General features: G+C 48.3%; 1 protein-coding gene across 3 annotated transcripts in view; it reads left to right on the top strand.

Annotated features, from left to right (window-relative positions):
* Taok3 (TAO kinase 3) overlaps window positions 1–27,392 on the top strand; it is a 168,161-nt gene that overhangs the window by 132,181 nt on the left and 8,588 nt on the right. For all 3 annotated transcript variants that reach the window (XM_060382536.1, XM_060382534.1, XM_060382535.1), the window contains 5 exons: window positions 9,088–9,324; window positions 10,866–10,994; window positions 14,170–14,373; window positions 24,358–24,597; window positions 26,282–26,494. In XM_060382536.1, the coding sequence (XP_060238519.1) occupies window positions 9,088–9,324; window positions 10,866–10,994; window positions 14,170–14,373; window positions 24,358–24,597; window positions 26,282–26,494 (1,023 nt within the window). The remainder of the gene's footprint in view (window positions 1–9,087; window positions 9,325–10,865; window positions 10,995–14,169; window positions 14,374–24,357; window positions 24,598–26,281; window positions 26,495–27,392) is intronic.

Raw genomic sequence — 27,392 nt, 5'->3', positions numbered from 1 at the left:
CAGTGGTAGTGGCCGAGCTTCCCCCATTTAACCCCTGAAGAATTTCCTGGTGGCCATAAAGCGAGGAGGGCTTTGTAGAAGAGGCTGGCAGCGGCTGTGGGAGCCGAGGGGCCGTCGGATTCCTCAGCATTTTTACTACTGCAAATGTGATTGCCGGGTGCCCTTGTAGTAGCAAAAGGGGTGTGCGCAGGAAGACTTAGTTTTCATGCCTCCTCCCCTTGGCCCCCCACGCGTGCGCGTGCGCGCTCCCACACATACTCTCCCTCTTTCCCTCTCTCTCTCTCCCCTTTTCATCCTTAGCGTTTGCAACTCTGTTTTAGCTTTTCCACCCAAATCTCACTTCTCAGCCAGGAAAATTATTGAAATATTAGTTGTTTTGCCCAAATGGATGTTAGAGGTCACATGAGCAGGAAGGGTTACTGTACACTGCTTGGCCGTTACATCCAGAACCCATGATGACATCATCCGAGGCCGACCCAGAAATAAGCGTTTTTTCTTGTCCTATTTTCAAACGTGATTTCTACTTTTATCCCCCTACCCTGCCAAGTTCTTTTTTTTTTTTTTAAGGCTTCAGTGATGTTTGAAATTTAGAAGGAATTATAATCTTTGAAAGAGCAAATAGAAGGAAAATGGAGATGGAAGCAGCAATCTATTGCTTATGCCTATTCCATGTGGAGAAAAAAAAATCTCCCAGTTTAATGTAGTCTGCTCGTAAAGATCCCCAACTCCCGAGTTCCTTCATGTTGAAGTTTCTGTAACCTCTATAATGGGCAATTTTTCATCTGAAAGGAATGCCCCACCGTGGGAGGGAGATCTCAAAATGTCCACTCTGTAGCTGCTCGGGCATGGCGAGCCTCTCACAAACAAGCCTGGGAAGCCAATGGAACATGGTGGGGCTGTCAGTAGTGGCCTGCACGCCACGCATCTGTCTGACAAGAAAGCTGTGACTACTCACCACAGGCTCTGGTGGGGCTTGTCCCTTTAACCCCCACCTGCTCTCCAGGAGTGAGAAGGGAAGCCATGGGGAGCAGGCGCTGCAGGGAGGCGGACCTTAGCCCAGCAGTTTCTCCATTGTGGGACAGGTTCTCTGCTTTCCCTCAGGCCACACCCTCCTCCTTCCCACATCATATATTCATGACTCTCTCCTCCCTCCCTTTATTACTACAGCCAGAATAGTCTCATGCCGGCCTCTGAAAACTCCCACCAGGGCTGCTCAGCATGGGCTTCAGCCATCACAGCCTTCCTCTTGGTGGCTAATAGAAGCTGCTCCCCTGCTAGGCCACTTCAGGCTACAGGCAGAGCCTTCAGAAGCACTCAGAATCCTACAGGCTTCCAAGTGGCCCCACCCCACCCCCATGCAGGGAACCATGGGCTCCGTCTCTCTAGTGGACGTTCTGATTTGTCAAAAGGTCTCTGCTCCAGTGCTGAGTTAGAAGCGGAGTAGCCCGGGTTTGGGTGGGGCAGCAGCTGGCGCTCCAGGCACGGAAATCAGTTGTTTTATGGTACAGCCTCTCCTGATGGCATGCCTTGGGAGTCATGATAGTATCCTTGGACGCTCTTCTGAGTACCTGGTAATTTTCGAGGGAGAAAAATAAATGAATGAAGGGAAGAATGGAGTATGGTGTTGGATGGTTGCACCTGTGTCCCATTTGGGATGATCTAACTATTGGCTATTTTCATGTATGTTATCAAGCACTTCAATCCTGCTCCTCAATACATGGTCTCAAACACTAGACCCAAGGACTGCTCAAGCCATGACACTAGAATATTGGAAAGAAGGGTGTAATTTTAGAAAATGGATCACATGTCCCCCCCCCTTTTTTTTTTTACGGATCCTACTTCAAGTGAAACTGACTAACATAGTGTAGAAAGCATTAAATTAAGTGCAAGGCTACAGGACAGTGGGGGGTGCCACCATCAGGGTTCAAGCCACTGGTCAAAACCAAGAGCTGATGGCAGTACTGGTTGTGTTGGTTGACGTGTCAACCATTGCTTATTGGTTGGTTTGGGTTGTGCCCTTTCTCTATGGTTTTCCTTCTGGTAGAGTTGCTGATGAGCCACAGAGAGCTCTAAAGGTGATCAGCAAAGAGCAAAGAAATACACAGCCTCACATTTCCATTATGAGCTCAATAAACGACGAGAACATTTTTCACCTGACTTGCAAACCAACAGTCCCAACTTCTCAGATGTGTTTCATGAACCCACCTTTTCTATGCAAACCTAAAGGAGACCCTAGCGGGACATGGCTTGCTCTTGGCGTAGCTCTCTATGTCGTGTCTCTGTATGAGGTGCATGAAGGCCATGAACTATGGGCTCTTGCTACTGGGAGCATGCCTCTCTAGGGCACCTCAAAACAGTGAGTTCTGGGTTCCACACACTGCTGCCCCATTGCATGTGGAACAAAGGAAAGGCAGGCCCTGAGGAAGCTTTGGAATATGGCTTCTTCTTTAGAACCTCCCATGAGCAACCTCCATAGCCTCATGTAGACTTAGGAAAAAGAAGAGAACATCATGGTGTCTGCCTTTTTCTGTAAGGAAGTGTGGATCAAGCTGATCTGTTGCCTAGAGGAAAGCAGTTTATATCATTCTTCAGGATTGTCTCTCCGAGTCCTTGGCCCTTTGAGGTGCACCTTCCTTGAGTTCTGACAACTGGCAAATGGAATGCCTTCTGTTTCCATTTTTTGCTGCTGACCCAGGAGACCAGTTCTGGTTGTTTCCATGTTTGATGTCACTTCCTCTTATATGTGATATTCTGGATCCCTGGTAGTTTCCACAGTACACCAACGTCATGGGGTCTACCAGATGGCTCATTCGTTATCTCTTAAAGAAAGAAATGGCCCACCTGCACGAGTAAGTTCGTTACGGACCACACATCAGGGAGCTATCGAACATGAGAAGAAATCTTAGTTTGAGGTCAGAAAAACGTGGAAGAGAAACTGTGGTTCTGTCCTCATAGTGCAGATTTTCTTATTTGGCCTTACCAGAACGAGGAGAAAAACTTATAAAAGGGGGGCTATGCCTTCGGAATTTTAGAAGTGCAGTCTGACTGTTGAGCTCACCATGTGACATTTGAATGAGTGTGGTCCATAAGTAGAAAAATGTTTCTGCCTCAGCAGGAAGCCCTCCTGTGTGTCACCTCTCAGGAGCCCAGTGCTTATCAGAGAGAGAGTTTGAAAGTGTGCCCTCCATGACAGTGCACAGAGAATGTGTTATCGATACATGGCAACTGCTGGAGCTGGGGAGGTGACAGTCAGTGCAGTTTACCCGTGTGAATAGCCAGCTGTGACTGTGTGTATCTGTAGCCCTAGTTCTCCAGATAAGAGGGAAGGGCAGGGTCCGGAGTAGGAACAGGCAGATCCTTGGTGCTCATTGGCCGGCCAGTCTAGCTTAATTAATGAGTTCATCCTCCCCAAACAAGGTGGAGAACGTTGAGAATGACACCTAGTATCGACCTGTAGCCTCCATACATACAGGCACGCACATACATGAACTTTGCATACTTCTCACCATCACCTGTCTTCTTAACTCACTAAGCAAGTTGCTGATACCAGTTGCTTTCACCTGTGCTGTCAATCAATATGCCCAACCCACAGGGCCACTCACTCCATAAACACATATTAGATGAACGAGTGAATGAACGAGGTCTCCAGCCACCGCCACATGAAGATTTGGATTGAGAAGTATGCATTTTAGCTGGGTGTGGTAGTGCACACCTGTGATGCCACCACATGGGAAGCAGAGTCATGAAGAGCTCAAGTTCAAGGTCAGCTTGGGCTACAGAATGAGATCCTAGCTCTCTTTAAAAAAGTGTATATGTCAGTTACTCTGAATTTTTTTTTTTTTTTTTGGTGGGGGGGAGAAAGAGACAGGGGCAGGGGGAGAGAGACAGATGACAGAAATCTCCTGGTATCTCTCATGACTGTTATTGAAGAACTTACAACACCTTTTCCCTTGGTGTTCTGAAGGGTGTCGAGTCAGGTCTCTTCGGCCAACGTGAGTCTTACCATGTTCTCTCTGAGAACTTGCTGGCAGTTTATTGACGTTCGGCTCTGAGGTGACCACCTCCACCAAATGCACTGCTTTGCGCCTTAGGAAGAGTTAATCCTGTTCATGCACTTGGATCACTCAAGAGCCTGTTGTTCAGTAGGCTGCATGTCAGCCTTCATGCTTGCACATGGTAGGCTTCAGAACCAGGTCTTCCCAGGATTAAACAGGGTAGCCTTGAACAACTGTGAACTTCCTTTAAAAGGTGATTCAGGCTCATTAGCTGATATTTATTCATTACAGTGTATGTATTCTAGGTATGTGAGATGGGCAGTAACTCTGACTAAGAAATTATATGTGGACAGGGAGTATAGCTCAGTCTAGAGAACATGCCGGAGGACAGGACTCAGGGGGAATATACTTAATCCTTTTTTAGTGAGTGTGTGTGTGTGTGTGTGTGTGTGTGTGTGTGTGTGGTGGGGTGCTGAGTACAGAAGCCAGGGCCTCATTCATGCTAAGCCTGTGTTCTGTCACATTTCCCCTTAAAACCCACAAGCTGCCAGTGGGCAATTGCATTGTTAAGTGTGCTCTCTCATCAGGCTTGGTGGAGCACACTTGTAATCCCAGCACTCAGGAGGCAGAGGCAGACAGATCTCCATGCGTTCCAGACCCTCCTGGTCTATATGGTTAATTCTTAGCCAGCCAGGGCTCTATGGTGGGACTCTGTCTAAAAGCAAAAATAAAAATGAAATAAAGCCCTTTCTTTCCTGTCCACTTTTTGAGACTCAGACCTGCACCACTAGAAGCAGGGGCATAGGGGAGCCATCCCTCCAGGGCTGGCAGGAGAAGGTAGGAGACCAACAGGTCATTTGTTTTCCCTTGAGTCAGAGGCCTGTCAGCCACCTTACCCAGTGCACCATACTGAGGAAAACTAGGCCCATTACCCTTTCCCTGGGAAGGCATCAAAAGGCTTCAAGAGGTCAAGTTTTTGCCCAGGGTCAAAGGTATAATTGGGACAGAATGAATGTTTTTCCACAGCAGCGCATGGATGTGGCGCTGTGGCATTGCCCACTCATGTTTGGCATCATTGAGACGTCCCTTGTAGAACTGTAGTCACCACATTCCTATAGTTCTTTGCAGCTTCACACTCAACTCAATTTGTAAGTCAGTCTTACCGTTCTCTCCAGCTCTGACCTTTTTTTTTGGCTGGGGGGAGGGGGACTTCCTTTGATATCTTTATAACAGAAAACAGTCATTCTGCCTCGATAATGGATTCCCCAAGGAAGATCCAGAACTGTGAGCTCTTGGTTCTGACCCCCAGAATTGGACAGCATGCGGTGGTGCACGCCTTTAATCCCAGCACTCTAGAAGCAGAGGCAGCCTGATCACTCCGGTTAGACCAGCCTGAGCTACATAGTGAGTTCCGGCTCAGCCAGGGCTTCATGGTGAGGCCCCAGGGCCAGAAGTGCAATGACACCCCTGAGCCTGGTACCTGAGAAGCTGGGGCAGGAATGTGACAAGCTTGAGGCCAGATGAGGCTACATACATAGTGAGTCCCAGGCCAGTGTGGACAACACTGTGAGGCCCTGTCTCCAGGCTGGAGATATGGCTCAGTCCACAAAGTATCTGCTTTACAATCATGAGGACCTGAGTTCAAATCCCCAGAATCCATGTAAAAAGCCAGGTTTGGTGGTATGTGTCTGTAACCTCAACACGGGGGGGGGGTATGTGTTGGGTATGTGGGGGTGGAGGGGGTGCAGTAAAGACCGGCAGATCCATGAAGCTCTTTGACCATCCCAGTTGGCAGAGCTGATGAGCCGTGGTTCACTGAGAGACCCTGTCTCGGAAACTAAAGGTAGCTGGAGATCCAGGAGAGATAGCTGGTGTGAGCCTCCCCTCCAGTCTCCACACTGGGACAGGCAGGTGCATACACCGGCGTGTGTACACACCCACACTGACAAATCATCCACCACACACATGGACATATATTACAAAGTACGGATAAAGTACATGAAATCATTAGCTATTCAAAATTCTGCTGACCAGGCAGCGTATCTTCAGACAAATTGCGTAAATGTGAAATAAGATTCACAATGTAATTAACAAAATTAATATATTTCATGTTAACTTTCACACGTGAGTCCACTGCTCATACTTTAGTTTAAGCTTGTCTGTCTACCTTGAGCATGGAAGGATAAAACTTAGCATCTCTTGGTAGCTCACACCTGCTAACCTACCACTTGGGAATTGCAGGTCACCCTGAGCTATGTAGCAAGATCCTGTGTCAAAACAAAGAAACCAACAAACAAACCAAACCAAAAAGTCTCAAGCTGGGATCACAGTTGTGCACGACTGTGATCCCAGCACTCAGGGAGGCAGAGGCAGGCAGATCTCTGTGAGTTGGAGGCCAGCCTGGTTTACAAAGTGAGTCCAGGACAGCCAAGGCTACACACAGAAACCGTGCCTCTGGGGGAGAAAAAAATCTCTGTATGTGCCCAGGAAGACAATCTGAAACTCAGAAAGTTTGGTGGTGACAAATGGAAGGTTGTGTTTGGAGTCTGAAAAGGTGATTATCCTGACTGTGGGAAGCATCCAAAAGCAAAGCTGCCCTCCTGGAAGATGGCCCGGTACAAGGAGAGCATGCTGGGCTCCATCAATTGTCTTTGTCACACATTTGACCCAGGTGTGAAAAGACAGGCAGTGGGTTTGCAGGGACCCACCCCTAGGTAATACAGGAAATGCCCCTTGCCTCCCTCCCGGTCCAGGATTAGGCCTGGCATAAGGTAATCATCTCAGAGCATCATATCAGCCATGGGCCAGCATGTGTGCAGTTTGGATGCATCGTGGTGGCATTAGAGTAAGCCCTGCCTCCCTCTGGGAATATCATTAAAGAGGGAATTCCGGAGAGATGAGGAGATGACTCAGTGGGTTCAGTGCCTGCTGCTGAGCTCAGATCCCAGCACCATGTGAAAGCCAGGCACTGTAGTGTGCGCCTGTGATCTCGGCACACTGGAGAGGTGGACACTGGAAGATCCCCAGGGCTTGCTGGGGAGCCAGCCTGGCTGAAATGGTGAGCTCCAGACTCCCTCAAAAACTAAGGTGGAGAGCAATAGAGAAAGACACCCACTGTCTCACACACACAAAAGCAAATACTAAAATAAAAAGTATCTGGATAAAACATGTCATCCTGGAAACAGCCACTGTAGTGTCATATTTGTGTGTGGGGAAAAAAAAATCCAAATTTAAAAGGGCCTGTATGTTCTCTGTTGACCAGAATTGTTTTGTTTAGTTTTCTTTCTTAAAGTTGTCCTTGTGTGTGATATGAGCATTTGGGATTGAAACTTACACACATAGCCTTTGTTTTCCTCTACCAAGATCATTTAAGAAAACAATAATGGAAGTAGGTTATTAAGATAGGCTTGTAATGCCAGCACTTGAGAGACAGAGGCAGGAGGCTTGCTATGAAGGTCAAGGTTCCCTGGGCTACATAGGGACACCCTAACCTCAAAATAATAATAATAATAATAATAATAATAATGTCTGGGAATTTACCTCAGTGGTAGAGAAGTCAGCTAGTGTTCCACTCCAGCACTGGGCTGGGAAGCTTACAGGAGTGGGGGTGGGGAGGTAGCAGATAGGGGTGAGGAGCAGACACAGCCCATATAGACCCAGGCGTGGTAGAGGCAAAGCTGTCGTCCCAGGATGTGGAAGACCAGAACAGAAGGGTGCAGGGTTTCAGACCAGCCTGCCTAAAGGGCAGGCTAGCACTGGAAACCTTTGGTTTCTTTTCCAGTGCCCAAAATATAAGAAAGAGAGCGAGAGAGATCACTCAGGACTATAGGAACAAAACACACCACTCATTTTTCAGAGTACTAGAGGGCTTTAGGGTGATGTTCTTTGTCGGTCAGTCTTAAAATACCCTCTGCTCTCAGTCCTAGAGAGGGCCGTCCTTCCAAGTGAGGCAAGTGAGGCATGCATATGAAACACAAGTGCTCTCAGCTAGGAAGGAGTGAAGTCCATCCCAGGACAGCCCTTCCTCTACAACAGTGGTTCTCCACCTTCCTACCACAGAGACCCCTTAGTACAGTCCCTCACGCTGTGGTGACCCCAACCATAAAATTATCTTGTTGCTACTTTATAACTGCAATTTTGCTACTGTTATGAATTGTACTGTAAATGTCTGATATGCAGGATATCTGATATGCTTCCTCCATGGGGTCATGACCCACAGGTTGAGAACCACTGCTCTGTAGTAAGGACCCAGTGAAGAGTGCAGGGACACCCTTCTGACAAGAGCAGACGCACAAACCGCACCATCTGTGAAACACAGTTTGACCCACAAAATGAAAACAGTGTAGAACATTAATAGCAGTGTGGGATTTTCCAAGAAAACTTGTTCTGGGGGTGCAGTGGGGGGTGGGGCTCATTCTCCAGGGGAGTCACCAGACCGTGCAGCGATGCTGAAAGCCAAGGGCTTTTCTAAAATAGGGGAGAGGAGAAGGAAGTGATTGACAACTCCAAGGGAAGGTCGAGAAGCCAGCGGAGGAGGCTGGAAAATCCCCAAAGGATCAAAAGAGGAGACAGGAGGTAACAGGCTGCAGTTCCCCTGGCAGCTTTGGGCCTGCTGGACATTGAATTGAAAGGGAATTAAGGACAAGCGGTCCTGCGAAACTCAGAAACACTTTCTCCTTTTTAGGAAAAAAATATTGTAATTTGTTGGCAGCTCTTTTAGGGATGGGGCAAAGGGCTTAAAAATTCTGTGTGTGTGTGTATGTGTGTGTGTGTGTGTATGTGTGTGTGTATGTGTGTGATATATATGATCTGAATGACTGTTAAAAATATATGAATGACCTCCCTCAAATCTCCATTTCTTTATTAAATGAGAGCAGTAGCACCTACCTCATGAGAATAAAAGAGCTAAGCAAATGAGATGTTTTTGAGGCTGACACTGTCCGGCAGAGACCCCCTCCAGGTCAGCATCTGGAGGCTTGGAAGCCACAGGCTGGCGAGGATGCCAATGTCACGGGGGCACTCTCTGCTCTGCCTTGAAAGGCCACCTCTGTTCCACATGGTGACCCAAGCTCTGTGCCCCCACCTGCCTCAGGTTACACGGCAGATCCATGAGCATGAGCAGGAGAACGAGTTGCGGGAACAGATGTCAGGTTATAAGCGGATGCGGCGCCAGCACCAGAAGCAGCTGATCGCCCTGGAGAACAAGCTGAAGGCAGAGATGGATGAGCACCGCCTCAAGCTCCAGAAGGAGGTGGAGACGCATGCCAACAACTCGTCCATCGAGCTGGAGAAGCTGGCCAAGAAGCAAGTGGCTACCATAGAAAAGGAGGTCAGTAAACGGGCTGTGGGAGGGGGCCCACCCTCGGATGCTGCCACCGCTAGCCTGCCTCAGCCAGTGGCAGTCAGCAGGGAGAGGGAGTAGAGGGGGAGCACTGTTTCTGGATTGGGGTCCTGCCTGAAATTACTACCATGGAAGGCAAAATTAGCAGGTGACTTCAGTTGAGAGAATGGCTCCCTCCACGGTGGCCTTAGAACCAGTGAAGGGAAGCAGTATGCCACTTTCTTCAGGGACTATGCACAGAGCATATCTGTCCTGTGCCTGCCACAGCCAGTTCTCCTCACATAGCCCCTTTGCTAAGGGCCATTCCTGCTGTGGCTGCTACACCAGCCACTGGCCACAGTGAAGATTTAATCTGTCTTTGATTTGGATTTTCTGAGGAAGGGTCTCTTCCTCATCCATGTCCTTAACCAATTTAATTATTTCAGTTAATTTCTTGGCAGTGCTGGGGATGGAGCCAGGGCCTCCTTGCATGCTCACCTGAGATTCACTCTCAAGCCCTATAAACTAATTTGGAAAGCATTCTCTCTCTGTGTTTGGCATGCACCTGCAATCTCAGGGATTTGAGTGCTTGGGCAGGAGGATTCTAATCTAAGTTCAAGGCCTTCCTGGCTTTTATCATCATACCCTGTCAGGCAAAAAAAAAGAGAGAGAGAGAGAGAAAGAGAGAAAATTATAAGACAAAGATTCAAGATACTGCCTCTATTACTATCAAATGTTTAATATTAGAAGGGAATCGTGGGCCAGGCATGGAGGCACATACCTATAACACTATCACTGAAAAGGTGGAGATGGGATTTCTGGGGCTCTCTGGCTAGCTGGCTTAGCCTAATGGGTAGTGAATCTCAGGCCAATGGGAGACCTTGTCTCCAAAAACAAAGTGATGGATAGGGGTGGAGGTCAGGGAGAATGGTAGCTCAGTAAATAAGAGCAGTTACCATACATGCATGAGGACCTGAGTTCAAGCCCCAGTGCCCTCCATGGGCATGCTTTTATGCACACCTCTAACTGCAGTGCTGTGGGGAGGGAGACAAGGAGATCACCAGGGCTTGCTACACACTAGTTTGAGATTCAGAGAGAGACACTGTCTCAAACAAGTAAGGTAGAGAGAGCAGGGCAGCCAATGTGCCCCTCTGACCTCCAAGAGTCTGCACACACAGGCACAAGCATCTCCTCTTCCCCATGCAATGCAGCACATTCACACATTCACACAGACACACACACACACACACACACACACACGCACGCACACACATAAACAATTCGGGGTGGGTATCCCCCGAAGAACAACACCTGAGACTGACCTCTGGCACCCACATTCACCCACACACATATGTGCATGCGCACACACCGACACATTTCTGGTCCACCTTCATATTACCCCTGTCATTTAAGATGCAGAAGGACCACAGAAGGTAGATCTTCAGATCTCCTTCATTCTGTGTCCAGGCATGACATTTTTTGGCACTCATGGACAACTGAGTCCCGAGCAAAGCTCAGGCTGACCTTGGACACCTCTGTCGTCCTCTCAGGCGAAGGTAGCCGCAGCGGATGAGAAGAAGTTCCAGCAGCAGATCCTGGCCCAGCAGAAGAAGGATTTGACAACTTTCTTAGACAGTCAGAAGAAGCAGTACAAGATTTGTAAGGAAAAAATAAAAGAGGTAAAAACACCCATGCCCACACCCATGCCCCACCCCCCAACCCCAGGTCACCTGTGGCACGTTGAATTGGCTCAGAGCTTGAAATGGCCCATTTCACAGTGCGATCAGCATCTGAATCCGGCAGTTCTGACTTTCCGTTAGAGTTGTTGGAAAGCTTATTAAAAGCGGGGAGCTAAACACCCCTCCATCCTGCCATCTTCACTGGGCCTGGGTCCCGTGGGATGTCTATGTCGCTGAGCCGTGGGCTGCATTTCAGGAACCTCGATCTAAGTTCTGATTTCTCCAGCCTGTTCTCCACACCTCAGCTGAAGACATAGTTTTAAACCATTTTGAAACCCACTGTACCATTTCAGCCTTGTAAAGGCCACCATCCTCCCATTGTTCTCAGAGAAGATTGACTGTCTAAAGACCCCACGTGGTCCACCACCAGCTTCCCCTCACCCCCCTGCCTCCCCACCCCAAGCCTTCTCACAGCTGCTGCGTCTGCAGTGATGCCTCTCAGTTCCACAAATATGACAAGCTCCCCCTCCCCCAAGCCTTTGCACATGGTGCTTCTTTACCCCAGTTCTGCACAGTTCATTCGCCTCCTTGTAAGAGTTAAGATTGATTTACTGAAATCTTATCTTAAACATTACTTCCCCAGGGAAGCCTTTCCTAACCTCCTTGGCCAAGATACATGTCTTTCGTTTCATGAAAGCAGAGTGTTTAATAACTATTCACGGTACTTGCTTAGCTGCTCAGAACCACAAAAGCGGAGACCATGTCTGCCGTTGCCCAAGACTATGTATGGTATCTGAGTCTATCTGCTTCGTGAAGAGATGATTCTAGAATGTTTGGTTGAAGAGTGCAGATGGACTTAAGAGAGTCCCCAGAGGAACTGCACTTTTATCTGAGAGCTTAGCTTTCTTCATTCTCCTTTTTCCAGTATTGACAGGTGAATTTCCCATGCTTCCGCATTCTTCCCTCTTCATGAGGTTTAGGATTCCTTATCTGAAGGCTTCCTAGGTGTATTAAGGTTTAATAAAGTGCAGTCTTGGGCATTGCCCTAGTGAAGTCATATGCTCATGAGCTGATTGGCTGGTGGATAACACAGGGCCTAGTGAAGAACCTGTGAGTGGTCAGGTCAGGTATCCAGGTATATCCAGCAGTAGGCTATCAGGCCCTGCCAGGTAAGACACTGGTGCCGCTCATCCATGCTACCTGAGTGCCAAGGGTCTCTGGCTCTCTAAGTTCTGAGAATTAGAGAGCAATAGCCTAGTAAAGAAAAAGGTCTGTGTTCTCTTCAGGGCTTTTTTTTTTTTTTTTTAGTCGACAGGATATTGCTGGATCTTGGAGATTGCTTTGATTTTTTTTTTTCCCAATAGGATATTTTGCAATTTTCCTCAATTCCAAATACCTCCTCCTTTTATAAAGTCTTTGTGTTCATTCCCAATCTGGAGGTCATCCTTTAGAAGCATGGCTGCCATCTTGGGTATTTGTAACACCAAGATATTGGGTGTCAACAAATAGCTTTAGAAGATTCTCCACAAAACACCCACTCCAGAGTTCTGCCCCACTCCCAACCCAATCCCACAGGTTATGATTGGCTCATCATGCTTAGACAGCATAGAAGGTTTGGGCCTTTTCTTGGAGAAAAGCAGGCCCCAAGCCAACTAGAGGTGGCTTCAGCCACTTACTAAGTGTTCGGATAGCCTCTAGAATGTCACCAGGGGCCAATCACAGGGGTATGGAAGGGCGTTAATAATCCAGGCTTGACCTTAGAGTAACTTCTTATGGTCATATTTGAATCTAAACATGCAGACTCAAGGCTCATGCTGAACCTAGGCACAGCATCATGGCATAAAAAGATGCATCAGCCAAGTACTCTGATTTACAAGCATCTCTTGACTAAGGACAAAAACGAATCTAAATAGTGGTGGTTTGTGACAAACATTAAGAAAAGCAGATCGTTTCAGGTATGTGAGAGTTGGCCAAATATGGGTCAAGCTAGATGGTATGAAGGAAGGTGAGGGAGAGCGCTGTATTCTCTTCAGAAGCAGTCTCTCACCCTCTCCACAGACCACCATCCCAACTGTTCCAGTTTGCATCCCTCGTCACACTGCCCATGTGTTCCAGGAAGCCAGAGGGGAGAGTTCTCTTGTGTGACTCCCTCACCCTCTGATCCCAAATGAAACATGAATCTGTTTTTCCCTGAGTTCCAATTTGTAACATCTGCAGTGCTTCTTCCTGACTTTGAAACCTCCCCCTTCTCTTGAAGTCTTCCACCTCCTCCCTGGTCCAAGCCACTCTGTTCCCTTGCCTTGACCTTCCCACGAGACTCCCACCTGCCTCCACAGACACAGCCCTGCCCCTGTGCTGTTCTCCACACTGCAGCCCGCATCCTGGTTTCTCACTGTGACACTCCCGAGAGCAGTGCCCCTGCCCCAGACCGAAGATCATTGGTGTGCTAGGGATGTAGCTCATTGCTAGAGTTCTTGCTTAGCATGTCTGAGTTCAATCAAGTCCCTGGGTTCAACCCCAGAAGTGGGTAAAAACATCACCAACTCCAGGTCTACAAGGCTTCAGTGTCCATCGGCCTGCGCAGCCTTGTGGCATGTTGGATGTTACAGGCTGTCGCCTCCTGTTACCCCTTGACCACATTATTCCACACTAAGAGTGTTTCACGGGCTGCCCTGTCCATTCGCAATATCAGAATAGTTCTCCTCTTCTCTTCCCCTAGTTAACTTCACCGGTTTCTTCAAATGTCGACATAGTGGTTTGAGGCCAAATGCTTTCCACCAATACCCTTTGAGGTCTCCAGGCCTTCCCTTGACGGCAGGTTTGACAGTCGTTTCCGTGGCTCTTAAGCCTGTCTTTGATTCTGGACTGTCCGGCCCGTGAGGGTCAAGGCAGCATGATCTCTTCTTGCCAACTACTAGCCCCATGGTTGGAGCTTAGAGTCATTGGTTGATGACTGAATAAATGATCTCTGAGAGTGAGAAGCCAGAGCAAGACAAGCTCTTCTCTCTTAAATATCCCTCTCTTAACACTCAAGTAACTGGGTAAAATACAAATGGGGGAGGGGACGGTGGGCAGAGGCTGTGCACAGCAAAGCCTTTCTGTGCTGAGATCGGCACTGGCTTCATCCCGTTCCTCGGTGCCGTGCAGTTTGATGTGTTCGTGTTGTTGTTCTAAGGAAATGAATGAGGACCACAGCACACCCAAGAAGGAGAAGCAGGAGCGGATATCAAAGCATAAAGAAAACCTGCAGCATACGCAGGCCGAGGAGGAAGCCCACCTGCTCACTCAACAGAGACTGTACTACGACAGAAACTGCCGCTTCTTCAAGCGGAAAATAATGATGAAGCGCCATGAGGTGGAACAGCAGAACATTCGGGAGGTATCTATCTGTCGCACTGAGGCCTTCCGAGGGGCACTGGGGGGGTGGGGGAGTCCGTCTCCTCCGTTCCTATGTCCTTAGCCCTTAGCACAGTGGCAGAGTCACATGCAAAACGTGTCAGGGAGCAAAGTTACCTTCAATAAGAGAAAGCCGTTTGCAGTGTAAAGATCAGCCTTAAATAGACGAAAAGCTTTGTTGGGATGGAGGCGCATGTGCATACTACCATGCAAACCAGAGTGGGAGGTAGAGCAGAGAGGAAAACTTCCGCTTTAGGCCTGCCTGCCCGGGCCCTGAGTTTTGTGACTCTACGGGAGACACTTAAATGACGCATCACCATGATCACACTTGTCATTGGACGCCCCCTTTGTGCCAGGCTCTGTCTGAGGCAGACACCAGGGCTACCAAGCAGCACCTGACTGCCAAGGCCTGAGAAGGGAAACAGACATAACAGGCTAATGTCAGTCTCTTGCCTGGGTGGCAGTGACAGACATACAACTAATGGGGGCACGGAGCTGAGACTTGGAGACATGGGCTTGGAGGAGACTCTCAGGCAGCCAGAGATCTGGGTTACGTGGAAGGCAGCCTGGGAATGAGGGGGAAGGGGGCTGGCCAGAGCAGGCTGAAGACCTCGTTTAAAGTGAGGCCTTCAGGCTGGACCCTGAAGGCAGTGCAGCCATCAGAGGCTTCTAGGCAGGGGATTGACCTGGCGAAAGCTAGCTTTGCTTTGAAGAGCTAAAGCACCAGCGTGAGACCCAGGCTGCCCCAGTGAGAGGCAAAGAGCAGGGAGGGAGGCAGACAAGCTTCCTCTGTGAGTTCTAGCCCAGAGTCTATAGCACAGAAAGGGGAGGTTCTATCAGAGGCACATTCCTAAAGTCAGCTACTGTTAATCCTTACCAGTTTCCTACAGGGCTTTCAAACAGAGGAGTCCAGAGTGATTTCTGGTCTTGAGAGCAGGGCAGGATCACAAGTTTGAGGCTAGCCTGGTCTCAAAAATAATGATGATGGAGCTAAAGGGTAGCTCCGTCACTAAAGTGCTTACCATACAAGCATAAGGACCCAAGTTTAGATCCCAGCACTGACGTAAAACTCCAGGTGCAACAGTGGGCATCTGTTATCCCTGCACTGGGGAGGCAGGGACAGGAGGATGATTGGGGTTCGCTGTCCATCCAGTTTAGGCTAAGGAGGGAGCTCTAGGTTCAGTGAGAGTCCCTGTCTGAAAATATAAAGTGGACAGAGATTACGCACACACACATACAAACACACATACGCACACAATCATAACAATAACTTTAGTAATAATAATAGTTATAGTAATAACTGCCAGTCGCCCAGTTTGGGAGACTAGGTAGGCACGTTGGCCTTCAGTAAGATGGAGGCTATAGAAGGCACATCAGTCTGTCAGGAAATCATTATTAATATGAAAAGACATGCCACTGAGCCAATGGTAAAAATATTCATGGTTCCAAAAAAGCCCCTGTGTACAAGAGGGACAGACCCACTTCAGGCACCATGAACAGGAGAGGAATTGGAGCAAGTGTTGCAGAAAATATTCATTTTTCTGAGACAAGTTCTCCTTGTGTGGGCCAGCTGACCTGCAGTCAGTCCTCCTGCCTCGGCCTGCTGAGTGCTGGGTGTGCTCGCAGCAGCATTCCAACTAGAAGAAAGAGCAAAGCAAACTGGAATTTGCTCGCCAGCAGCCATTCTAGACCAGCCAGGCTCTGTGTTTGTGTTTTGAGCTCTGGGAAGGAGAAACTGATGGGTATTTCCACTCAGGACAGTGATCTGATAAACAGGAGAGCTGAGAGGGAGGGGGCTGGTTTGGAGTGACACAGGGGCTGATTAGGGCCTGGGTCCTTAGTGAGGTCCAAGCTTACCCCAAGGGGATGAAAATGGGTTCTGGGATGGGAAGATACGTCTAGATCCTGTGATGATGTGGGGACCATTGCTGGGCCACAGGCCATAGATAGACACACAGTGGAGCTGTAGTGATGTGTCAGGGCTATGAGTAAACAGAGGAGACAAAAACTAGAAAGGTTCATTCCGTGGGCAGTAATGACAACAAATATTTGAGAAAAGCTGTTTAGAGAGAAGAGACTAGAAGCAAAGAGATCAAGTGCGGGGAACGGACGACATGGTGGTGGGAGGTTCCAAAAGACAGCTGGGTCTGAATCATGATTTCAAACAGAATAAACGGGGCTTGGACTGCTCAGCCGGTAGTGTTTGCTTAGCACACAGAGAACCCTGAGTCCCACCTCCAGCGGCACAGAAACGGGTGTGATGGGTCACACCTTCACCTCAGCACTCAGGAGATATCTGGGGTTGGTCTGAGCCGCACGAAACCCTGACTTAAGAAATAAAAGGAACAAGAGCAGGTCCTGGCAGCCAATGAGAGGAGAGATGGGGATAGAATCGAGTTACTTAACGACTAAAGACTTGGAGACATCTAGGTCGAGCTAGAAGCTTCAAGAGAGAAATTAACTAAGCAGTGAATATTCTGAATCTGTCAGAAAGCAAAAATTAAATACAGGAGAAGGTGCCATAAAGAGTGCCTCATGACTGTGCAAACGCGAGGACCCTAGTTCAGGGCCCCAGGCCCGCAGAAAGCTGGACTCATAGTGCACACATGCCTATAATCCTGGTGCTCCTGTGGTTCATACAGAAAGGAGGAAGACAGAGACAGGAGAACCCTGACCTCCACATACATGCATGTCATGGCATGCACTCACATTCACAGACACACACACACACATACATGTATGCACATCAGACACATGCCATGTACATACATACACATACACACATTTTTTAAATTAAAATAAAAAGCCCCATTGCTGGTTAGAAATAAAATATTTTTTCACCTGACAATTACTATGATTCCAATAGCAGATTTTTAGGAAAATTTTGAAGCCAAATGGTCAGTTATCATCAATAAAAGTTATAGAAAGTGACTACTCTCCAACATGATTTTAAAAAAAAACTATATTCATGAAGAGATGGCTCAGCATTTAAAATCATTCATTGTACTTGCAATGGACCCAGGCTCAGTTCCTAGCACTCACATGGTTCACAACCACCTGTAACTCCTGTTCCAGGGAACCCAGTGCTCTCTGCTGACCTCCAAGGGCACAGCTCACAGGTGATACACATACAAAACACACACACACACACAACCAGCTAAACAAGACTATTTTTCTTACAGGTTCACATTTTCTTTTTTTTAGGTTTTTTTTTTTCCCCTAGAAACGCTTTAATGAAAATGTTTATATTTTTCTAGTTACACAAGCAGCAAGAACACTAAAAAATAAGAAGTGTAATCTGAAAGTTCTTTTTTACTATGAGTAGAAGTTGGGTATTCTGAGGGCATGTAACCCTACGCTCTGGCATAGTGTGCATTGTCAAGTTAGCATATTTGAATTGATTACCATAGCCATCAGCCCTCTAGGGTTGCTCTTTGTATGTTTGTGCATTGCATGCAGTGTGTGCCTGTGTCTCCCTGTGTGTGCTTGCATGGTGTACATGTGTATATGCATGGCTTTGTGTATGTATATACATTCATTATGTGCATAGTTATCGTATGCATGTATCATGTATATGTACATGCATTATGTGTAAGTATACATGCGTGTGTGTTGTGCATGTATGATTGTGCATATGCATACATTATGTGCAAGTGTGTATGTGTGTATACAGTATGTGCAAGTCCATATCTCTGCTTGTGTGACGAGATTTCTGTCCATCCTTACAAATACAACATGACAAACATTGTGACATAACATGGCAAGCTATTGTTACCATGCTGTCCTTCAGAGGTCCAAAAATTCTTCATCTTGCATAATGAAAAGTTTGTGGCTTTTGATCAATATTGCCCTTCCCTCCTAACTTCATATCATCCAGCTTCTACCCCCAAGACAGCCAACCATTCATTTAGCACACATCATTCTACATTTTCCCCCTGTGTCTTATGTGTGACTTTAACTTTGTGACATTATCTGCAACAGGAACAAACTCTGGCTGGCATAAGCATGGTGATGACATTTTTCAACAATTATTTATTTTTGTTTTATGTGTCTGGATGTTTTGCATTGTGCGTAAGAGGCCAGAAGAGGGTAGTGTGTCCCTCTAGAGCTAGATTGTGAGCCATCATGTGGGTGCCAGAAACCTAACCCAGGTCCTTGGCAAGAGCAGCAAGCTCTTAACCACTGAGCCATCTCTCCAGCCCCAGAGCTAACTGGGAGGATGAAGAGCAGGTAACAGAGGTGATGGAACAAGGCAGGAATGGTGAGGAGACGTGCCAGAAAAGCACATTCCCTGAAGTAGAAGGCAAGGGCTATGCTCCTCTGGCAGTGCCTCCTCCCACCTCGCTAATGTATCATTTCTGTACCAGACTCAGTTCCCAGGAGAGCGAGAACTTGAGTGGGTGACATGCCATCCTTACCATGACTCCAGCAAAGATGGAGTCCTTTCTCCAAGCAGAAGAGGAAGGCCAGGGCGGGGCTTACCATGACTCCAGCAAAGATGGAGTCCTTTCTCCAAGCAGAAGAGGAAGGCACGGGCGGGGCTTACCATGACTCCAGCAAAGATGGAGTCCTTTCTCCAAGCAGAAGAGGAAGGCACGGGCGGGGCTTACCATGACTCCAGCAAAGATGGAGTCCTCTCTCCAAGCAGAAGAGGAAGGCACGGGCGGGGCTTACCATGACTCCAGCAAAGATGGAGTCCTCTCTCCAAGCAGAAGAGGAAGGCCAGGGCGGGGCTTACCATGACTCCAGCAAAGATGGAGTCCTCTCTCCAAGCAGAAGAGGAAGGCCAGGGCGGGGCAGTGCAGAAATCCCAGATGTCCACTGCACTGTTCTGCTTAGCTTTTCTCCATTCACCGTGAAACACATGGAGCACTGCCCTGTTCCCCACAGCATCACGGGATCCTTATTAATGCTGTTCCTCTCAGGGCATCTTCGGAAATGTGACTGTCACCAGCAATACTACAGAGAGCACCTTTGCATGTTTTTAGTATCCCTGGCTGTGCCTCAGTGGTAGACAGCACACCTAGCATGCGTGAGGCCATGGGTTCCATCCCCAGCGCTATAGGAAAAAAAAAAAATCCATCGCTGAGGATTTCCATGCACACATGCTTTCATAGCTTTTTCTCAGACGTCAAGTCTCTAGACCAAAGTTTTAGATACATATCACAGCTCAGGAGGTGAAGGCTCTTGCTGCTAGGCCTGATGACCGGAGATTGATCCCCAAAAACCACATGGTGGAAGGAGAGAACTCACTTCCACATGCACCCACACATGCACACCCACAAAGAAGCAAAACCATAGAACAGATAGAACTGGGTGGCACACCCCTGTCATCCCAGCACTTAGGGAGGCAGAGGCAGGCGGGTCACCGTGAGTTCAGTTCAGTGTCTACAAAACTAGTCCAGGACAGTTCAGGCTACAGAAAGAAACCCTGTTAAAACAAAACAAACAAACAAACAAACAAAAAAACAACAGATAGACCAAGACCAACAGATAGATGGACAGACACATGTCATCCTCTTAGGTGTCTGTAGTTCCACCAGCGAGCCTAACTTCCTTCATCACTCTCAGAAATCCCACTCCCATTAGCTCACGAAGCAGACACAAAGGAACAGCAGTCTGGCTGAGTCCTCTTAACCTGACCCAAGAACTGGAACTAAGAAATTGCTAAATACACAACCCAACAGCAGCACCACTGTGAAGTTTGAGTTCCAAGCCAGGGATGGGTGGCACACACACCTATAACCCCAGCACTCGGAAGGCTGAGGCAGGGGAATCATGAATTGGAGGCCAGCCTAGGCAACTTACGAAGATTCTGTCTCGGAATATCTCATGAGAAGATCTGGAGGTTAGGAGAGCCTGTGCCCGGCAGAAAGGGAGATGGCTGCCTCTGCCTCCCCCTCTGGCAGGGCGTGTGGACCTTGAGGGCATTGGCAGGCTGGGTCAGCAATGTTACAGATTTTATACAATGTTGGTGATTTTATACAAGCCACAGACATTCATGACTCTAACATATAATATATTACCACTGTCTAGAACATTCTAACACAGATCGGAAAAAATAGAATACAGGAAGACACACTTCACTGGCTGTCTTTTCACAGAAATGTTGCAAACCTGAGACCCAGAGGTTTAGCCTCCATTTAATTTCACAGAAGTTGTATGTAATCTTAGACCTTCAGTTTCCCAGTCCTCATTGTTACGTATGAAAATCTTCACAAGGAGTCCTCAGGGTGGTGGTGCACACATTTAATCCCAACACTTAGGAGGCAGAGGCAGAGGGATCTCTGTGAGTTCAAGGCCAGCCTGGTCTGTGTGTGTGTGTGTGTGTGTGATTCATATATATGTAATTGCAAGGTTGTCACTTTACAGGGATGCAGTTGGAGTTAAGCTTTATGAAATTATGTTTTTTTTTTTAATTGAGAGGTAGGCATGATGGGGCATACCTGAAGTCCTCACTATCCAGGAGGCTAAGATGAGGCAGGAGGATTGCTTGGGTGCAGGAGTTGGAAATCAGCGTGGGTACCATGGCAAGACTCCCATATAAAAGAGAAAAGTGAAAGCACTTTGCATGTTGTCATATGGACGTGGCAGTGGACTCAAGATAAGATGGATGTAAAAGGGTTCCCCAGAGCTTGATCTACTATAGTCAAGTGGCCATGTTACACCTCACCAACCCAGACACAGGACTCAGGATGAAGGGAACAGCCTAGAAACTGCAACCCAGAACCATTTTTTTTCATACTTGCATATTCTAAATAATTTGTAAAAACCAAGTCTAAGCTACTCTACTCCAGTTATTTATTCATTTCTGAGAACTGAAAACCAAAGACATATAGTTACATTCTGAAATATTTCAGTCATTTCATCTTCACCAACACTGTTTGTGCTTGGGGAGAAGGTCCTGAGTTCATGCCTGAAGAAACTAAAGTGTGCATTAGGGGCCTTGCCTGTATAGAAGCTTGCCAAAGCCACAGACAGCAAGTCACCAGAAGGACCAAAGCTGACTCTCACCTGAGCATTGTTTGGATGACTCCCAAAGAACTCACCACCCAGAGTACCCCATGCAGGTGTTCCTCAGCCCCCAGACAGTCCTGGCACCCAGAGCACCCCATGCGGGTGTCCCTCAGCACCTGGAGCCGCTCCACCCAAGAAGGGAAGCCCATGCTCTCCACGGAAAGCTTGCTTAGTGGCTTTTATTTTATTCTCTGATTTGGGCTCCTGGAGTTCATTAGATCTATAAAGCCCAGCACTAAGGCTCACAACAGTCTGAGCTTTCCTTGGCACGCTCCAAATTCTTGGTTCGATCACCTGATCTGTGGCGAGGGCCACTTTCCTGTGGTGCCACTCACTGACTTTTGAAAGAAGATATTTAGTTTTGGCTGGAGAGCTGGCTCGGTAGTCAAGAGCACTGGCTGCTCCTCCAGAGAACTTGGGTTTGAATCCCAGCACCCACATACTGGCTCATAGCCATCTTTACTCCAGTTCCAGGGGATCTGACACCCTCTTCTGGGCTCTTTCAGCACTTGTGTTTTATATACAGTGCAGGGGAAACACTCATAGATGTTAAAAAATAATTCTTTTTTAAAGAAGACACTTGGTGGTCCTTGTAGAAAGGCAAAAATAAAACAATAGAAACACTGAGGATCTAGGGAAAGAGGCCCTGGCAAAATTGCCTTTCAGGAATTGAAACATTAAACAATGTTTAACAGTAACTATTCCTGCACTTAAAATGAGCTCCAGGGATGCCCTTGTCCAAGCTCCATCCCATGTGCCTACCTCAGTACCTGATTCATGCCACTTTTGCAATAATGCTTGCTAAGTGACGATGCTAGAAGTTATGGGTGGAAGGCCAGTGTCTGCAGGATAATTCCAGCCACCTTTTACTAACACCCCTGCAGATACAAACCCCTTGTATCTTCTCCTTTTCTCACAGATGCCAAGAGAGAGGTTGTTCTCCTGCCAAGTTCACCTCCAAGCTTTCTCCCACCCTGACCTTCTCAGCCAATAACACCTTTCCCAAAAGTCCGTAGCATGCATCCTTTCCAGAGCGACATCTCCGTAGCCCTGCTCTTTTCCCTTCTAAATTTGTACAGAGCCTGTTTGCCTGCACTGGTTATGAACTGTCTTGCTTGCATGTTAACTGGAACTTATTTGGGCAGGGAGACAGCACCAAGAAAACTCAACAGCAGCTAGTGCAGTCGCTCACGCCTCTGTTCCCAACACTCAGGAGGCAGAAGCAGGCAGATCTCTGTGAGGGCAGCCTGGTCTAAGTTGCAAGTTCTGGACTAGCCTAGGCTACCTAGTGAGGCTCTATCTCAGGGACAAAAAAATACAGAACAGAACAAAAACCTCAGTAGAAGTTAATATAGCTGGACATAGAGATGGACTGAAAAGCAGCCAAGACATGGGTACAATGTACTCACTGCATCCATTTCTCTCTCTCTCTCTCCCTCTTCCTGTCTCCTTCTCTCCCTGTCTCCCTCTTTCCCTCTTCCTCTCCCTCTCTCCCCCGTCTCTCCCTCCTTCCCGTCCCCCTCTTCCCACTCCCCCTTTTCCCTCTCTTCTGAAGTCTAGCTTTATCTAAACGTCATCCCTCATAGCAGATGACCACCCCATAGTTCCTGTGTGTGCCGTCACTCCAGCCACCACAGAGACAACTGGCCCTGAGTCACAGCTCCAAATTCCTAGGAGAGAAAATAGATTGGCTCAGGTTAGGCCGTTCGCCCACCTTGGATCCGGTCACCTGTGAGACCAGCACCTCCTTCAACAAGCGTCTACCCTACCTCACCATTAGAGTGTCCCCCAGGTCGAGGGCAGCGGCCACAGTTTAGCAAACGTTAGCAGGAATCCAGGGCTCTCAGGGTTTAGAGCTTTGCAAGTGCGCATTTAGGAGATGCCATCAAGGGGCCGGGATGGAGCTCAGTTCTCGAACCAGCCCGGGGCTCCAAGTTCAATCCCCAGTTGGGAGAGGTGAAAATAGTCTCAGGTTAGTTGGTAAAAATGTTTTTATTTAACCTTTTGTTTTTCTGGTTGATCCTTCTCCACCCTCCGAGGAAGGAAGGTGTAAAAGGAACCAGATGGACAGGAATAGAACCCAAGAGAGGTCTGGAGGTGTGGTTCAGTGGTCTGGGGGTGTGGCTAAGCGGTCTAGGGGGTGTGGCTCAGCGGTCTGGAGCTCTTATCTAGCCTGTGCCTGGCTCTGGGCTCAATCCCCAATGCCACAGTAAAAAAAAAGAAAGAAAGAAAACTGACAAGCAGCAAGTGGTTAGATCTAGAAATGATCAGACTGACTGCCGTGGGAAAGATGAAAGGGGAGAGTGGTGTCCTCCAATTTCTCCCAGCATGCCCTAAGCTCCGCTTTTTAAAAATAGATAATTGGCCTATTTCTGTTATGTATGAAAACAGGGTATTCCCCCGAAAGCTGAGGGCAGTGCAGACATTCTGGTGCTTTAGTCTGGTTCTTGACACTGGTTGCAGAGCAGAGTCACCTGGAGATCTCAACAGTGGTCATATAACAGAGTCACCTGGAAAAGTCTTTAAAATTGAAATCGGGTATCCCAATCCCAGACGACTATCAGAATCTGAGGGTGTGTGTCCTTACATGATTTTAATGGGTAGTCAGTATGGGAGCCCCGGGTTTAACCACACGGAAGCCTAGAATGTCACCGAAGACCCACAGGCCCTCTATGAGGCAGGAAAAACCAGGTGGGATTAACCACATTAACCCCATTTCCCAGGTAGCGCAGTTATGACTGCTGGGAAGTTTCCACCTTGTGGGTGGCGACCTCATCACAGAACGAAAAACCCCAGGGACTGCCCCTCTGATCTCATTAAGTCATGCTGCAAACACTAATGGACTTAATTAAGAGCCGCCCCTCACCGTGCTGTCGTGTCCCCGCCCCCCAGCCCCGCCTCCTTCCCCTCCACTCATCTCTCTCCATTCATCTTTTGCCCCCGGATGCAGGAACTAAATAAGAAGAGGACGCAGAAGGAGATGGAGCACGCCATGCTGATCCGGCATGACGAGTCCACCCGAGAGCTAGAGTACAGACAGCTGCACACGCTGCAGAAGCTCCGCATGGATCTGATCCGGCTACAGCACCAGACGGAGCTGGAGAACCAGCTGGAGTACAATAAGAGGCGGGAGCGGGAGCTGCACCGGAAGCACGTCATGGAGCTTCGGCAACAGCCGAAAAACTTAAAGGTAAGAGGGCAGGGAGCCCGCTCCCGGGGTGCCATCTCACAGACAGGTGGGCCACAGCGGCATGTCTGTGCCCGCCTCCCCAATATCAGAATCTCCAGGTGTGGGGTCCAGGGCGCCTCCCGCCAACTGGGAAGCTGCTCTACAACTTGCTGGGCTACAGGGGCCTCAGCCCTCCCTGTAGTTCAGTACTTTACCTACGTGAGCCATAGGTTACCCCTCCCTCCGCCCCCCCCCCCCCCCCCCCGCTCTGAAAGGCAGTAAAAAAGGAATGGAGAGATGGCTGATCCTCCAGGGATCCTGGGTTTAATTCCCAGCTCCTACTTGGCAGCTCACAACCATCTGTAACTCCAGTTCCAGGCAATCTAATGCCCTCTTCTGGCCGCCAAGGGCACCAGGCACACATATGGTATATAGACTTACGTGTAGGCAAAACACCCATGTCTATAAAATAGAGCTAAAAATTTTAAAGTGAACAAGGAGAGCTCAGGAGATTCTCAAATGACCCTTTCACAGGGATCACCCCCCCCCAAAAAAAAAGAAAAACACAGATATTTACATTCATAACAGTAGCAAAATTACAGCCCTGAAATTGCTGTGGGCCTGAGCATCAAGACTGGCTCTCCAGGCTGCAGAGAGGGATAAATGGAGGGACCCTTTGGCCATTGCAGCCTCCAGCTAGTTCTTGCATCACATCACACCAGGTGGCAAGTTTTGTGTCCTCAGCCACTATCACATGTCAGGAAAAGAGGCCAGCCTCAGTGCCAGTACAGATGCAAGCTGCCGTTAATCACACTGGCTCTTGTCCCTTCAAGGCAAACCCCAGGCACATCCATGACCCCTGCCACCAGAAGCCATGAGTGTTCAACAAGTGACATGGAGCATGTGGCCTGTGCCTTCCATATACCCCTCTGCCTACTTGCCAGAGTGCAGATGTGACTTCACCTCCTGAAAGCATGCTCAGTGGATCCAAAGACCCAAAATCACCTTTCTCTCTCAGTTTCTACTGAGACCAAGTAGAAATGGGTTGGGGTGTGAGCTGCTGTCAGGCGTTCTTCTTCATTGATGTCTCAGAGAGACACTGTGAGCCAGGGCAGTGGGAGCTGGCTGTACAGCTACCCTGTTTCTCACTCGGAAATGAGAGGAGAAAGTGTATACATGGCTTTGTACACACGTACCCAGAGAGAGGAAAAAACAGCAAGCAACAGGGGCCACTGAAGACTTGGAGGGACGCAGGGAAACAGTTGCCAGCTTTTTTAACAAACTTTGTCATATTCCACAATCTGCTAACGAACTGTCATTCTGTTGTAATCCATTTTTTTCCTAAAGCCATTTGTCAGTTCAAAATCACCTCATCCATTTAATCTGTTAAAAAACAAACCAAAGGGCCAGAGAGATGGGTCAGAGGATAAGCGTACTGTCTGCTCTTCCAGAGGTCCTGAGTTCAGTTCCCAGCAACCACATGGTGGCTTACAACCATCTAAAATAAAATCTGGTGCCCCTTTCTGGCTGCAGGTGTACATGCAAAACACACATTGTATACATAATAAATAAATCTTTAAAAACAAAAACATACAAACAAACAAAACCCGGAATACTGGTTGGTGGCTGTCATGTAACCTAAGGACTTCCGTGTGGACTGACTTGTTTATATTTTCTTTCTCTGTCACTTTTTTAAATCTGCCAGGCCATGGAAATGCAAATTAAAAAACAGTTTCAGGACACTTGCAAAGTACAGACCAAACAGTACAAAGCACTCAAAAATCACCAGTTGGAAGTCACTCCAAAGAACGAGCACAAAACAATCCTAAAGACGCTGAAGGACGAGCAGACGAGGAAACTGGCCATTTTGGCCGAGCAGTATGAACAGAGCATAAACGAGATGATGGCCTCTCAAGCGGTAAGTGGGTAGGTTTGTCACCACGGCTGCGAGAGCTTTTGGGATTTCAAGAAAACTCAAGATTCGGCTTTCCTTCCCAAGCACCTTCCGGGATATATTGGTTTAGGATATATTGTTGGCTTCTCTCCCTGCCCGAGGAACGGAGGAAAGTGACGTGACGCCGAGTACAGCTGAGCCCGTGTAGAGGATACTCGCTGGAACACATCTTACAATGTGGAGCTGAAGGAGCAGAGCCAGTCCAGCCTTGGGCACGCAGGGAGCGGGGGAGGGGTGGATACCGTGTGTGTGTGTGTGTGTGTGTGTGTGTGTATGCTTATTCATCAGAGGTTTACTGATCACCACCCAACAAATGTCTGCTGCCTCCAAGCAGAGCTACTGTCAAGTGAGGGGACGCACAGAGAGAGGCATATTTGCTCAATAAGCTCTGGCCAAGCCTCCGTGTGCAGCACTGTGCTGGGCCCAGAGACCATGGAGCTAGGCAGGGCCTCACACTGTGTCAGGGAAAGCGGGGAGTCAGAGCAACTGGGCGGTAACAGTCAAGCACACTGAGTACTTGGTTGTTCGGGTACCCAGGGCCTTGGAAGGACAAAAAGGAACAGGGAAGCTGGCCCGGGAACAGCTGGAGACCTAAAAGGAAGCCATCAAAATACATGGGCCTGCATGGGCAAGGGTCCAGATGAGGAGAGTGTGTATCTGGGGCTCAGAGCTGGAGGGTGAGCCCAGAGTGCAAGGAAGAGGACTGGGCCGGGAGCCATGACGCACACCCGCCATCCCAACCTTCAGAAGACTGGGGCAAGAGGATTGTGACAGCCTGGGCTACTAGCGAGATGTAGTCTTGCAAAACAAAGGTGGGGGGTGCAACTCATCAGTAGACCATTGATGGAGGGCCCCCAGCACT

The sequence above is a fragment of the Meriones unguiculatus genome, chromosome 4 (genome assembly GCF_030254825.1).
Source record: "Meriones unguiculatus strain TT.TT164.6M chromosome 4, Bangor_MerUng_6.1, whole genome shotgun sequence".
Lineage (NCBI taxonomy): Eukaryota > Metazoa > Chordata > Mammalia > Rodentia > Muridae > Meriones > Meriones unguiculatus.
Note: the sequence above shows the minus strand (reverse complement) of the source record. Positions and strands in the feature narration are given on the sequence as shown.